The 15916-nt window shown below is 44.4% G+C and overlaps 1 protein-coding gene across 1 annotated transcript in view; it reads left to right on the top strand.

Moving 5' to 3' along the window:
* The window catches only part of dstyk (dual serine/threonine and tyrosine protein kinase), a 59164-nt gene that overhangs the window by 30282 nt on the left and 12966 nt on the right, over nt 1-15916 (top strand). The window contains exons 6-8 of the mRNA XM_063215927.1: nt 2018-2256; nt 8045-8128; nt 8760-8936. Coding sequence (XP_063071997.1) covers nt 2018-2256; nt 8045-8128; nt 8760-8936 — 500 coding nt within the window. The remainder of the gene's footprint in view (nt 1-2017; nt 2257-8044; nt 8129-8759; nt 8937-15916) is intronic.

Raw genomic sequence — 15916 nt, 5'->3', positions numbered from 1 at the left:
TCCGACCAATCAAACGCTTTTGTGGAGCTCAGCAAACTTTTCAAGTTCTTGTTTCTAGGAAGAGGTGTCTTCTGGGTCTATACTATTAACAACCGCAGGGTTATTCCGGGTTAGCTACCTCGTTAAGATAAGATCGGCAGGAGACCACTTAGCTCATCAACGTGTGTCCTGCTGCGACACTTACATAGCACTTTCCCACACTCATAAGTGTCATGCATCCATGAACACATACTCTCTCTCCCTCTCCCTCCCTCTCTCTCTCTCTCTCTCCCTCTCCCTCCCTCTCTCTCTCTCTCTCTCGCTCCCTCTCTCTCTCCCTCTCCCTATCCCTCTCCTTCTCTCCATCTCCCTCTCCCTCTCCCTCTCTATCTCTCTTTCTCTCTCTCTCCCTCTCCCCCGCTCCCTCTCCCTCTCTCTCTCCCTCTCTCTCTCTCTCTCTCTCTCTCTCTCTCTCTCTCTCCCTGCCACACACACTGCAGTGGCGCTATGTGAGTGGGTGGCTGGAGGAAGAGGGATGTTTGTGGTGAAGGCAGGGACAGGGTTCGTCCGTCTGTCCAGACTTCATTAGTGCAGATTGGCAACTCGTGGCTCAGCAGTGGAGCCCATTCAGTCCCTCAGCCTCTCCCCATAGCAACTGGGACCGCACTATTTACAGACCTCAGCTGTGCTGATTTGATAACTTTCTGGAGAGACGGGGAGGGAGGGAGAAAGAAGGAAATGAAGAGTGAGAGATAGAAAGATACAGAGGGAGAGAGAGCGAATGAAAAAGGGAGGGAGAGGAATGGAATGAAAGAGAGCGTGAGGAAAGGTATTGTGGAGGAGTTGTGCAGAATCTGAGGCTGCAGGTTCTTTCAGAGCAGGTGTTTGTGGAAATGTAAGCTGTTTGCAGCCTTTCTGTTACTTTTGCTGAACAGAACAAAATAGAATTTGTGCTCCTTTTTCACTTCAGTTTTGATGACTCACAGACAAGCATAGAGAATGTGTACTGTAAAAAGGGACCGTCTTTCCCTTCATACAATTCATGCTAATGTTATGAAGCAGTGCTGCAGTTTATGTGAAAGTGAAAGAAAAGCCCATTGGGAAACTCCAACTCCCATTGTCATTGTGACACAGCACTCCACAGCACACAAGTGAACACTGCACACAACGAAATTGCATTTATGCCTCACCCGTGCAAGGGGGCAGCCCTCAGTGGCGCCCCATGGGGAGCAGTGCGGTGGGACGGTACCATGCTCAGGGTACCTCAGTCATGGAGGAGGATGGGGAAGAGCACTGGTTGATTACTCCCCCCACCAACCTGGCGGGTCGGGAGTCGAACCGCCAACCTCTGGGATGCAAGTCTGGCGCCCTAACCGCTCACCCATGACTGCCCTTTATCATAATATTCACTAATAACCATGTGCAAAAATGTCCAGTCAAAATTTAATTTGGCAAAAAAAATGTACTGCTTTTTTTTTGGCTTTGTCGAAGAGCAGTGACGCGGTGTTGTATAACCTCAATCATAACTTACTCATGCTCTCATCAGAGACTATTGATAAGGTAGAGAGGAGGTTAAGGAGGTTCTTCCAGAATCTATGGGCACTACAACAGATCAAAGTAATAAAGTTTCAAACTGAGGAGAGGTCTAAGGTAGTTGATCGGGTGGCCGCCATGATTGCTTTTTGATTCACCAGTGAGGGCGAGCTGACGCACTGCATTCTGGGTAGTAGGCAGCGACATAACCCGCTCAGCTCAGTTCAGCCAGACGAAAAAACGAGGGCTCGTTTTCGAGCTGTGCCGTGCCATACTTGGCTAATCAGAACGCAATTTGTTGCAGACGTGTCGTTCCACGTCGAGCTGTACCGGGGAGAAAACGGGCAGTAGAAAAGGGCCTATTTATTGTGATGCAAGGTGCTATGCGCCAGTCCAATGGAAGATATGCCCCTTTAGGAGACCGGACTTGATCCCTTATTATTGCATCGGTAACACTTGGCATGATTTCTCCACTAACCACATTGAAAATCTTTGGTCCCATTAGATGTGATCGTGACGCCCAACGGAGAGCCCATCGCCACCAAGGACATCAAGGCGTGCATCCAACAGATCCAGGAGCTCATCGTGGTCCGTCTCAACCAGGCGGTGGCCAACAAGCTGATCAGCTCTGTCAACTACCTGCGGGAGAGCTTCGTCGGCACGCTGGAGAGGTGCCTCAACAGCCTGGAGAAGTCCACCATAGACGCCTCCGTACACAACGTCACCTCCAACCACCTCAAGCAGGTACACACACACACACACACACACACACACATACACGTACACACCCGCACCCGCACACACCCTCAACAGCCTGGAGAAGTCCACCATACATGCCTCCGTACACAACGTCACCTCCAACCACCTCAAGCAGGTACACACACACACACACACACACACACACACACACACGCACGCGCACGCACACGCACACGCACACGCACACGCACACGCACACGCACACGCACACACACACACACACATACACGCACACAGCCGCACCCGCACACCTTTAACAGCCTGGAGAAGTCCACCATACATGCCTCCGTACACAAAGTCACCTCCAACCACCTCAAGTAGGTACGCATGCAAGCAAAGACACACACACACACACACACACACACACACACACACACACACACACACACACACACACACACACACACACACACACACACACACACACACACACACACACACACACACACACACACACACACACTTGCATGCATACAGTTGCATGCATACAGTTGCAGACGCAGACTGATGATCATGGTCTTACAAAGGGAGCACTGGTCTAGTTTTTGGAAGCATAGAAAATGTTAATCATGAATTAAGTATAGGCCTACAGAGAATTCGAGACGATTCGTCTAATGAATTGTTGAGAGGGGACCATTCGAACAAAACGTTGGACCATTCGTAGAAGGCATGGGGCGTTTCGTGCAGTACCTGAGGATTTTTCGTAGAAGACCTAAGGACCTTACGTTCAATCCATGCAGACCTTTCGTGTAACTGGGCAGATGTTTAGTTTAGTCTGCCTATTTTATTAGCCTATTATTTTTTATATTTTATCAAACTTGTGTGCCTACCACCACAATGCAATGAAAACAAAAATCGAACCATGTAGAAAGTGCGTGCGTCTCTATTTTTTTAAATTAATTATTAATTTTAGTTCAGGCTGCTTTTTTATCATTAGGCCTATTTTATAGCCTATTTTATATATACTATATTGTAACGGACTGCCTCTGCCTCCTCCGGAGTGAGATAACAGCGTTACCCCCTGTGAACTACACGTGCAGCCTATAAAATGGAGTTAATTTCAAATGGCGGGTGAGACTGTCAGGAAGCAACAAGCCGAGAGAGCAAGAGAGAGGGAACCATGAAGTGTGCGCCGAGAAGATCACCATTCGCAAGAATCGCTAAAGCCAGACATTGATGTAAGCTGTTCCAAATTGAGAGGGTTTTGCAAAAGTGCACTACTAAACGTAAGAAAAGATATTCGTTGTGTTGATATGAATTATTTCTAATGTGTTGGTCACTGATTTTTATTCATTTTTGGAAAGGTAACGGCAGTCTTGCTGCCTGGCTGGCGCCCATCTCATAACTACAGTCGTTTGCACCACTACAATATCAACGAAATGTTTTAAAATGTGCTAGGCCTACATCAATTTAAAGGTAGGCCTAAGGGATAATGTATTGTCCACACATGACTATAAGAAAATGTTTCCCTATGGGGCGAATAACACCCCCGACGCCGAAGGCGGAGTGCTGTTATCTCTGAAGGGAAATGTATTTTCCGTAGTCACGTGTGGACAATACATTATCCCGCTTATCCCGCCTTTACCAACATTATAAAGCATACATAGTTAACCATAGTTTATAGCGTGCGCAAAGAAATATAGTTCGTGGAACGCTCATAATGTAAACAGGTTAACAAGCAACATGGTTTGGCTACTTTCTAACTTGTTACAGCCACATTGCGCTTCAAACTCTTTGCAGGCTGCCTCGTTCACTGCGCGATATCTACTAAACTCGGGTTCATAACATGATCATTTCTATCTAATCGGCACAGTATTCCAGAAAAAAGCATAGACAACCCAAACACTGATGTGCGCCCTGACCATCATCATTAGCCTATCGACCCTGATACAGGCAGAGCCTATCAAAGGGCGTTGAACACAATAATGGCTATGGACCTTTTCAGTAGGCTATGGTTGGGGAAGTAGGGCCTGCGTCGTGATTCACCGTTGGTGTTTGTATCAGCACGCCAAAAGTTACCTCACTAACGTTAATGATGTTCTTTGCTGAGTAACCTAGCCAAATATATCCAGATCATCGTGAATTATGCAAAATAAAGTCTGCCAACTTGTATTGCCATTCTAGGAGCGATAAGGAGAATGCCGCACAGGCGCGGAGAAAGGGTTCCTTTGACACAGAGAATGCTCTGTGTGGCTGCGCGCATGCAGTGTTTAGTTTGCAGGTTTCAGGCAAATAATGGTGATCGATACGCCCTAGGTCCATAAGACTAACAGTAAAACAGGGACAATGACAAAAGGGATGAATTGCTTGAGGAAATCAAAAGGGACAGAGCGAAGTTATGACAACAAATTGACGTGCACCATTATGCAAGGCTACATGTAGTTATGATGGGTTAACCACTCAGTTACCGTTGCATTAATAATATGTATGATAAAGATGACTTCAGCGCAGGATATCAGAAATAAACAAGACAGCGCAGATGGCTTTTAATTTTTAACATGGCCACATTATGCGTCAATACGCCAATGCGTATTAGGCTATTTATCATGAAACCTCAAATCGGAAGTAGCCTTATCTTGTACCCAGCACTTTTCAAACCTTACTCGGGTTTATGGTAATTGTCCGGGCCAGCACTTTTGAAATCAACCGTCGCCCTTGCCTGCATGACATGTCATTTGCATGATAAGAGCACGGACGATCATGGACATACGATGGCCACATAGCCACACACGCACACAACACGGTTCAGTTCAACGTTTATTGACCAGCAAGCGAGCAGCGCAGTACCAGCTGATTTGCTCTGGAATCTCGAAATGAAAACTGACTTTTCTTGGGAAAAGTGTTGCAAGAACATTGAACTCATTTAGTAGGCCTATCATTGTGCCAAGCGTGTGTCGCAATATTGTACTGGGGATATGTGTTGGGGAGGGCATTAACATTAGGCCTATGACAAAAACATTATCGGGGAGGATTGAGGATAAATCTTACACGTTTCCTTATTAATGGAAAATCAATTCCATGCTAATTCCAAGTATTCAATAACCTAAACAATATGTAATTGCTCCACAGTTCAAGGGTTAGGCTATGGATATTGACACCTTTCCTCCGCGATCGCGGATAGCCCCCACCTTTGCGCTTCTCATCTGGCTGTCACGATATGGAACGGGAAGAGACAGTTCAAGACAAGCGGCATGACTGCAATTGTCAATACAGTAGCCTAAAAAACTGTTAACTGTTCAGCGGTGTGTAGTCAAATTATCACAGCGGTGGTAGATGAATTTATGAAGACTTGGAGGACAGACACAATTGCTGAGTGTGTATGCAGTATTTGTAACGAATAATTCTCCTGCCAGGATAGCGTTGGACTACAGAATAACCCATTTACATGTTGAATGTTGAGAGGAGGCATTTGAAAAGTCGAAGACCTTCACGAGGATATCATAAGCTACCTTTCCTTGTCAATGTCCCATGCACTACAAAATATTCCAGAACCTCATCTGCGAAAGCTTTTTTTTTAATGCGGGTACATTTCAAGCTTCACAAAACCCACTGGTTAACAGCAGGTTTTACGCACACATTTCGAAGCGGTTAATCACAGATGCTGCTCTCTTCCTTGCTCTCCCTTGCACCCCATCGTACACTGGGTTTAATACACCCTGCAATACTGGCAAACTATTATTCAATTCAATAGCCTACTTCTAGATGCACTATAGTCTATAGCCTAGACGCGCGATGCTCTGATTCAAAGCGAGCACAAGCCTACTTCTAGACACATTAAACCGCACTGCTTTGATTCAAAGCGAGCAGGAGGCATTTTGAAAAGTCGAAGACCTATTCACGAGGATATCATAGCTACCTTTCCTTGTCAATGTCCCATGCACTACAAAATATTCCAGAACCTCATCTGCGATAGGCTAAACACAATTTATCCAACAAGCTTGTGGATAATATTGCCACCTTTCCCCTCTCCTGCGGTAGCCAGTTGCCTTCTCAGAAGAAGCAATCTGAATCGGAAAGAGAGCGCACTGTTCAAGACCCGCGGCAAGACTGCAATTGTCATCTGGTTCGTGGTGTCAACCTTCAGCCAAAACGGTGACAGACCCTTTTTTTTTATAAGATAGACCTACCTTATTCGCAGCAGCCAAAATCAGTCAGACAATAAGTGCTTAACGAGTAGTGCAGGGTAGCGAATGCTCTTCTATCAGGGTAAAGTTTGCAATTGGAGAGGGGTGATTGAAGGGCTAAATTAAGTCCGAAATCAAAATGATAAAAAAATACGGTCGATTTATTTACAATACCCTACATGACAGAAAGAAAACGTGTAGGGGGTCAACTGAAAATACCGATAAACTGAGGACTATAGGCAACGTCAAAGTAAAATACAAACACGAAATCAAACAAAGCTTTTTTTTTAATGCGGTACACTTCAAGCTTCACAAAATCCACTGGTTAACAGCAGGTTTTACGCACACATTTCGAAGCGGTTAATCACAGATGCTGCTCTCTTCCTTGCTCTCCCTTGCACCCCAACGTACACTGGGTTTAATACCTGCAATACTGCAACTATTATTCAATTACCATTTCATTTGTTCATGCAAAGACGCGGCGGAGAGAGAACGCGCTCCTGTGCAGTGTTAACGTAGCGATTTAACGTCTCTCTCTCTCTCGTAGCCATGGGCTTAACACAGGTGCATGGGTTCTGTAATGTTTTCAACACTGTTAGGACCTATATTGTTTTCTGGCTCATGCGCGAACTATTTGTTGTCATTCAGAATCAGAAACATCAAAGTGTCGGGAGACAGCTTTCTCTTGTTGCTGGTGCTTCGCATCTAAAAAGTTACCGGAAAGTCAGAAAACTCGCTGCATGACAATGTGCTCAATGGTCAATAGCCTACTTCTAGATGCACTATAGTCTATAGCCTAGACTCGCGCTGCTCTGATTCAAAGCGAGCACAAGGGTCAATAGCCTACTTCTAGACACATTAAACCGCACTGCTTTGATTCAAAGCGAGCAGGCTGTGCTTGGTCCCGCCTCTCTGCCCGCAGATGGGAGTAAAGTAACGGCGTAAAAAGTGAAAAAAAGCTTCTCAAATATTGTCTAGATAATTGTCAAAAAATGTAAGGGCGTAAACGTAAATTGTCAAAAATGTAACGACGTGAAAAAAAAAAGCTTTTCAAATATTGTCTAGATAATGGTCAAAAAATGTAAGGCCGTAAACGTAAATTGTCAAAAAATGTAACGACGTAAACGTTAAAAAAACCAACAACATAGCCCTACCAGTTAAAATGAGTAAGTACATTTTATTTATAGATTTACATGTTTAAATCAACAAAAAAAACAAAACTTAACAGCTGATTTACATATTTAAATAAACAAAACCCTTAAAATGAGCATTAAAAAAGCTGATTTAGGCTACATTTCTAATATAGGCAGGCTGAAGAAAACCCGTTAAAATGAGCATTAAAAAAGCTGATTTACATTTCTAATATAGGCAGACTGAAGGGACCTTTAGTTGAAACCTACGGATCTTTAGTTCAATTTTAAGGACCTTTCGTTGGCTTTTGCGGTAGACGGACCGTCCTCGACTAAAGATCCCCTGCCTTATACTAATGGTCCAACGTTTTGTTCGAATGGTCCCCTCTCAAGAATCCATTCGACGAAAAGACCTGTACCCCCTACAGATATGTAAAATGCATTTTGATAATCTCTGCAATTCTGCTGTTCTCTTTTTCTGTTTATATTGTTCTGTTTCTTTCTCTTTTTCCCGCTTAGATCCTGAATGCTGCCTATCATGTAGAGGTGACGTTTCAGGCCGGCTCATCTGTGACGCGGCTAGTCTGGGAGCAGATCAAGCAGGTAGGTAACTCAGAGGTCTGGAGTTGAATGAAACTGTGTGTGTACACCAAGAGCTATAACGTGCTACAGGGAAAACCAATTGGAATGTTCATCTCCGAAAGTCCCGGGCTGACAAGTCAGGGTTATCTAAGGGTTTGATTATCTAAATCTCGGGAAGCATAGGTTGCTTTTGATGTACTACACGCAGCTTTACTATCAGTCACTGAGCTCAAATGGCAGTTCCTCTGATGACTCATTCAGATTTGTTCAGCAGGTTTGTACAATCAATGGTTGTGCACCGTGACCAAATTAATTGCTGTAATGGTCTGCCTTTTGTGATGTGTTTCCACCTCTCTTTATCTCTGTCCCTCTCTTCCACTCTCTTTTTCTTCCCCTCCCCATGTGTTTCTTTAATGCACCTTTGTCTGTCTGTGCTTTCTCTCTCTCCTCCCTCCTTTCTCACTCTTTCTTTATCTCTGTATCTCTTTGACATGCCTCATCTTTAATTTCTATTTGATGCCTTTTAACCCCTGTCTCTAACCGTTTTTTATCCCCCCCTCTCCTTTTTCTCTTTCTCTCTCCCTCTCTTTCTCTCCCTTCATCCATCCATTCCTCATTCTCTCCCTCTCTCTGTCCTTCTCCCCCCCTCTAGATAATCCAGAGGATAACACTGGTGAATCCGCCTGCCATCACGGCTGAGTGGAAGCGTAAGGTGGCCCAGGACGCCATCGAGAGCCTGAGTGCTGCCAAGCTGGCCAAGAGCATCTGCTCGCAGTTCCGCACGCGCCTCAACAGCTCCCACGAGGCCTTCGCCGCCTCACTCAGACAGGTAAGAGCGCGCGAGCTCACACATTCAGCACGCACGCACGCACGCATGCACGCACGCACGCACGCATGCACGCACGCACGCACGCGCACGCACACACACACACACACACACTCACACTCACACTCACACTCACACTCACACTTCAGACAACACAGATTTGGGATGGCACAACACACAGACAGACACACACACACATTAAGTCTTTGGTGTTTTCTTCTGTCTTTCTTGGCACACACTTCTCACAATTCTCATGTGTTCTGTTTCTTCCTGGTGTCATGTGTTGTCTTGTAGTTTTTGTTATGATTGTAGTGACCTCAAGACCCCTACATCATATTCATTTTGTGACCTCAGCCCACACTCTGTGGCTGTGGGCGTTAGTCTTAGGGCAAGTCGATGAGCTCCTGCATTCAAAGACTATCCTGGCTCTGTCAAAAAAGAAACCTAAAAACATTTGTTAAAGAGAAGGTGGGTAGAGGATTTGCTGGTATCATAGACGTCAGTGGGAAACACTGCTCTTAAGTTTCATATGAAATAGCTCATACTAACATTTGTAAAGGAAATTCAGAAATACCATTTGCTACAACACAACAAAATCTTGATCTTTTCAGGGGACCTAGCCAAGGCAGGAGATGGTTGTTGTGGAGTTGGCCACATTCAGTTCACAGGCATGAAAATCCCTCACCTTTCGGCGAAATTCGCCGTTTTGAAATCAAAATGGGTCATTTCTGTGAATCATGTAGATCCGAGGAGAAAATTTTAGGGGAGGGGGGGTTCTCCTCGAGTGAGGAGAAAAGTGTAGCGCCAACTTCTACTGTATCATAGTAGCGCTCTACCGCAGAAAACTTCATACAGTTTCAGGAGAGATTCCACAACTGACAATGACGTTTGAGCAATCACTGCATTTGTTGCTGTCGGCACAGCAAATAACGTGAACGAGCTCAATCTAAGTCCCGTCCTTCATACTGTTCTTTGTAAGCGCAATTTAAAACAGGTGCCGCACGCTTTGGTCTGCGGGGCTGGCGTGGTTGTATGAAATATCTTCCTGCATAGTTCTAGAACATCTCTGATTATAAGAAAATGTCCAAACGATCGGTCACTGATAGTCTACACGTTTCCCAGAGAGGTAGCTATTTGAGATCATGATTCTTGTCATGAGAACATCAGGACGCAAGCATTCCGATGAAAAGTGAGTGGATGTAGTTAGCCACAGTTGTTAAGCTGTTTTTCCTAATCATTTGAAACCGCATTTGCCCTGCCCACGTGAAAAAGTATTTATTCTCAAAAGAGCTCCGTTAATGAAATCTTGGGTAGGCCTACGGCACGTTTTCCTGACGGCTATTTTAACGGCTATTTGCGCTACGAAATGGCGAAAGTATCTGCGCTACGGGGAAGAAGTGCGTGTAGGCTACGCGAGGCATCCAACACCATGCTTCGAACGAATTATATGCTGCGGCTTCTTATAGCACGCACGAAAGAGAGGGAGAGGGAGAAAGAGCGAAGCCTAACTTAGTCAATCGTTTGACACGGGACACATTGTTATAGGAATCATGCCAAGTTTTTTGTAATCCCTTGGTAGCCTACATCTAAATGATTTTAAAATCTACCGATTCATATTTAGTGGAACACGGTGAAACAGTTTTTTTCACGGTCAAAGTTGGAGCTTTCCTATTATTTTTTCAGGGAAACGGATATACAGTGCCCTCCATAATTATTGGCACCCCTGGTTGAGATGTGTTAAAAGCCTTAAAATAAATTCAGTGTTTATTGCAGAAGAATACTGTCACACTGAAAATTGTAGGAAAATGTAGCCTTCAACTCAAATAAAAAAATCCCTGACTAAAAAATAATTATTTTTCATTAAATCACCTGTTCCACAATTATTGGCACCCTTAACAATTCCCAGGAAATAAATATAATTGAAGCATTTCTGTCATTTCTACAGTAGTTTACAAAGTTTACCAAAGTATGTAGGAACATTTAATTAGTAATTCATCACTTCCTGTTTCCCTGGGGTATAAATATGACGTGACACCGAGGCCATTTCTCTTATCCACTCTTAAACATGGGAAAGACAAAGGAACACAGCATACAAGTGAGGCAGATGTGCGTCGACCTTCACAGGTCAGGCAGAGGCTACAAGAAGATTGCCACTCAACTGCAGCTGCCCATATCCACTGTGAGAGGAATAATTAAGAAGTTCAAAACAACTGGAACAGTGGTAAACAAACCTGGACGAGGACCCAAGTTTATTTTGCCACCACGCACAGTGAGGAGGATGGTAAGAGAAATCAAAAGATCTCCAAAGCTCACTGTTACAGATTACAACAAATGGTAGCATCCTGGGGTCACAAAGTCTCCAAATCAACCATCAGGCGCTGTCTACACGCCAACAAGCTGTTTGGGAGGCATGCACGGAGAAAACCTTTCCTCACTCACAATCATAAACGCAAGCGTCTGGAGTTCGCCAAGCGGTATTGGGGCTTCAACTGGGACCATGTGCTTTGGTCAGATGAGACCAAGATTGAGCTTTTTGGCAACAAACACTCTAAGTGGGTCTGCCGTACCACGAAAGATGTGCATGCTGAAAAGCACCTCATATCCACTGTGAAGTATGGGGGTGGGTCGGTGATGCTGTGGGGCTGTTTCGCTTCCAAAGGCCCTGGGAACCTTGTTAGGGTGCATGGCATCATGAATGCTTTGAAATACCAGGACATTTTAAATCAAAATCTGTTGCCCTCTGCCTGAAAGCTGAAGCTGGGTCGTCACTGGGTCTTTCAGCAAGACAATGACCCTAAACATATGGCCAAATCTACACAGAAATGGTTCACCAGACACAAAATCAAGCTCCTCCCATGGCCATCTCAGTCCCCTGACCTCAACCCCATTGAGAACCTGTGGGGTGAGCTGAAGAGGAGAGTACAGAGGAGAGGACCCAGGTCTCTGGATGATTTAGAGAGATTTTGCAAAGAGGAATGGCTGAAGATCCCTCTTTCTGTCTTTTCCCATCTTGTGAAACATTATAGGAGAAGATTAGGTGCTGTTTTGTTGGCAAAAGGGGGTTGTACAAAATATTAACACCAGGGGTGCTAATAATTGTGACACACATTATTTGATGTCAAATAATTATTTCTTTATGTGGGATTTTTTCCCCACTGAATAAATGCACTTGTATTGAAGGTTGGATTTTTCTCTTTTTTTCCATTAAGGTCCCATTTTATTTAGAAAAAAAATAAATACTTGGAAGCTAAAAAACACATCTGAACCAGGGGTGCCAATAATTATGGAGGGCACTGTACTAGGTGAATGGACTAAAATTTGAGTAGTTTCAGTAGTTTATCCAAACTGTGACAAAGATTTTTTGTATTACAAATTGTCTGAAATATGATTTAACTGTTCAAAGGAGATCACAACCAGGCAAACGTTGAGGGGACATTGGATAGTGTTGAGAGGAGGGGGTGCTTAGTTGCCATTGGGGGACATTAGTCTATTTTATTTTTAAGGGGGCAGGCAGGGTTTTGATGATGTCAATGGGGTGTTGGGAAGCTTATGATGAGGTCAAGGGAGATTTTTTTTTTTTAAAGGCTGAGAACCAAACCCTATCTATCTATTAGGGCTGGGAATCGATCCAGATTTGCTGGATCGATTCGATTTCGATCCAGAGGGCCACGATTCGATTCGATTCACGATTCGATTCGATCCGATTCGATATCGATCTATTGTATTGTTGGATTGTCACTTTAACCCATTCATGCATCTTTTAACAACTAGAAAAAGCATCATATGAGTGTAGTGGGTGTAGTGTAATGTAATGATGCATAAAACTAGGCTATATGAAATGTCAAACTGTAGGCCTACTACAAATGGCCTATAAAAACATATAGACCTATATCAGCTTCAGCAGCCAATACAAACATGAAATAGGCCTACTTTGGTATGATAGAGGTGGGAAACTTGGTATGAGAAAGAAAGGTGGTAGGCCTAGGCCTAAATAAATGTAATAAATGCAATAAATAAATGCCTTAGGCCTACACCATGGCATTCAACAGACTATGCATGATGAACCTAAATAGCCTAATTAATATAAATAACAATCTATAAACCGCCAATATAATCTCTCAGTAACACATACTGCTACAGACGAAACCACAGCATAGCATTGGCCTATAGAACACACGCAGACAGACCGTTTGATTGACAGGTCAGGGAGACCGTGCGCTTCCCTCTGGTGGGTCGGGCGTTGAGTGTTGACGGTGGGAAAGTGGTGGTGAGGAAGTGTTTTTATGCAAAAGTTTGATATTGTAGATTGATTATAGGTTGTCTTTGTAATGGGATATGATTAGTGGATGTCGCACTGGTAATCTATAGCGCTGAGAAGAGATATTGCTGAAATCTGACGCTGCTTTAGAGCTGTGGATATTTCTCAGTCAACCGTGGAGATGGGCACTAAAAATCGCTTTGACGCAAATAAATAAATAAATTCAGAAGCAGTTAACGTAACGCAGCTGTTTATCTCAGTAATTTGATTCTTTCCCACCACGCTCTCTTATCTGTATGGGTGCATGCTTGTGCACGCGTGTGAATGTGAAAAGCACCCTTTCGTCTCCCTTGCCATCCTCGCATTCGGAGGCTAAATTAGAAGGCGGGGATAATAATTTCTCCTAATTTCAACAGCCTACAAATCATCTACTTTGTCATCCCATTAAAACTCGTCACTCCATCCCAACTCAAAGTGTCTTCCTTCGCTGTTATTAAAAGAAGAAGCAACGGCATTTTTATGGTTCAAATGAATGGAACCAGCGCGTGTAGCCCACAATGGTTTGTTTGCCGATATTCAATCACATGGCATTTGGGTTCGTGTTTTTTGTCAATAACACTACTCAGAAATGTATTTGAACCTATTATAGCGTGTTACACACGAAATGCCCCGTGTTAATGCAGACAAAGTTCTTCTGGCTATTATAACTTTGACAGACGAAATAACAACAATGCTGCGCAACGCAACTGCAGGCATTTCCGAAAGCGGTGTAATGTAGCTCCTGGCGGGCCGCGGGAAGGTTGCACTATGCATAAAATAAATCCATGAATAGTCGAAAGTAAAAACTGCCACTACTGTCAGGAAAAGCCCCCGTGTATTTGTGCATGAGTGTGTAGGCATATGTTGAAGAGAGCTCCCGACGCGGTTGAGAATATAGGGATGGGCCTCCGCAAAAAAAGATCGATCCACAAAGTTTTGGATCGATATCGGATTTTTCGGACGAGAATCGATATTGGATCGTGGATCGATTTTTTGTACACAGCCTTACTATCTATCTATCTATCTATCTATCTATCTATCTATCTATCTATCTATCTATCTATCTATCTATCTATCTATCTATCTGCCCCCCTCATCAGACATGACAGCATGACAATCATGAAGTAACGAAGATGGTTGGCAGTTCTTCTTATGTTCACTGTCCCTGGGTCGCTACAGTATGCTCAAAATTCATCATTTAAAGACGGGTTTAGCTAAATTTTCTCCCATGGGAGACCATGCCCCCAGACACCCCGAGTATGACTCTTATACAACACTATCCCCCAAAAACGCCACTGCACACCACACATGCGCGCGCACCGCTGCAGCACACGCGCCGCTCCGTGCCGCCATGCCGCGCCACGCCACGCCGCGCCTTTCTCACCTTTTTCACCCCTGACCCATTTTCATGCCTGAGATCAAAGTGCTGGTGGAAACCCGGGCACTCCTCTGTCCAGCCCTATTCTGTGCAGCTAGTTGTGGCAGAGTTGTGCTGCTGCTATCGGCTTCATCTCCCCTACTCTAAACCGCAGACACGCCACACATACCAAACCTCTATCGGTCTGTCCATCCGTCCGTCCAACAAGCCTGAGCCCTTGCTATCCCCTTCATCCCATTGGCCACGCTCATTGTCGGGGCTCGCATGAATGGATAACGTGACTTCCGGCAGGAAGAAAGAGTGGCTTTATTTGAGTGTGTGTGTGGCGGAGGGGGAAGGGGGGCCCATTGAATTGCCTTGTCAGGTTAATTGGTAGAGAATGTTGAGGGGGGTGAAATTGTGAACGTAAAGCAGCTTACCACATACACACGTGCATGAGTGTGTAGACACACACACACACACACACACACACACACACACACACACACACACACACACACACACACACACACACACACACACACACACACACACACACACACACACACACACGCACACACACCCCTCCATGTACAGCTTATCTTCATTTAAGGTATTTAGAGGTTGATGTCGGGCAGTAGGTCATACGATCGTGCTTATCATTGATCTTGAGGGAATGTGGGTGGGAACCACTTTTTTTTTACACTATTGATGTCATTTGGTTATATCAAATAGATTTTTGTGTTTGACACAAATGTGAGCCACTATCTGCCTAATTAGCTGTGGGTGGTTATTATCAATAGGGGACTTTGTGTGTGCATGTGTGCTCGCAGACTTTCTTGTCATCTGATTATAAACGTGTGGTTTGATGTCATCTAATTGTACACATGCGGCTGTGTGTGGGTGCACGTGCATGTGTGTGTGTGCACGTGCGTGTGTGTGTGTGTGTGCACGTGCGTGTGTGTGTGTGTGTATGTGCTTGTAGGAATGCACGCGTGATGGAAAGAGAGATCCATATAATTCTATACATTTTACCATTAAACTGTAGCGAACTGTACGTCAAACGTCGTCATGGGAACTGAATCGTGAGCTGAGTGTATCTTTACAGCGCTACATTGTACTACCTGTATTTGAGATATCAGGCAAATCGAAGAGGGTCCCCTGGGGAGGGTCTGTGAATTGACATGGAATGACCTGTAATGTAATTTAATTTATTTAAAACAATGTAATGCAATTGTATATGGCTGGCCACTGTATTTACGTTTGTGTGTGTGTTTGCCAGGCCGTGCCCTCCTAGTGACGCAATACCTTCAGCGTTGCTTCTAGTCA

The sequence above is a fragment of the Engraulis encrasicolus genome, chromosome 14, assembly GCF_034702125.1.
Source record: "Engraulis encrasicolus isolate BLACKSEA-1 chromosome 14, IST_EnEncr_1.0, whole genome shotgun sequence".
Classification (NCBI taxonomy): domain Eukaryota; kingdom Metazoa; phylum Chordata; class Actinopteri; order Clupeiformes; family Engraulidae; genus Engraulis; species Engraulis encrasicolus.
The sequence above is the reverse complement of the archived record's forward strand: the minus strand, read 5'-3'. Positions and strand labels throughout refer to the sequence as shown.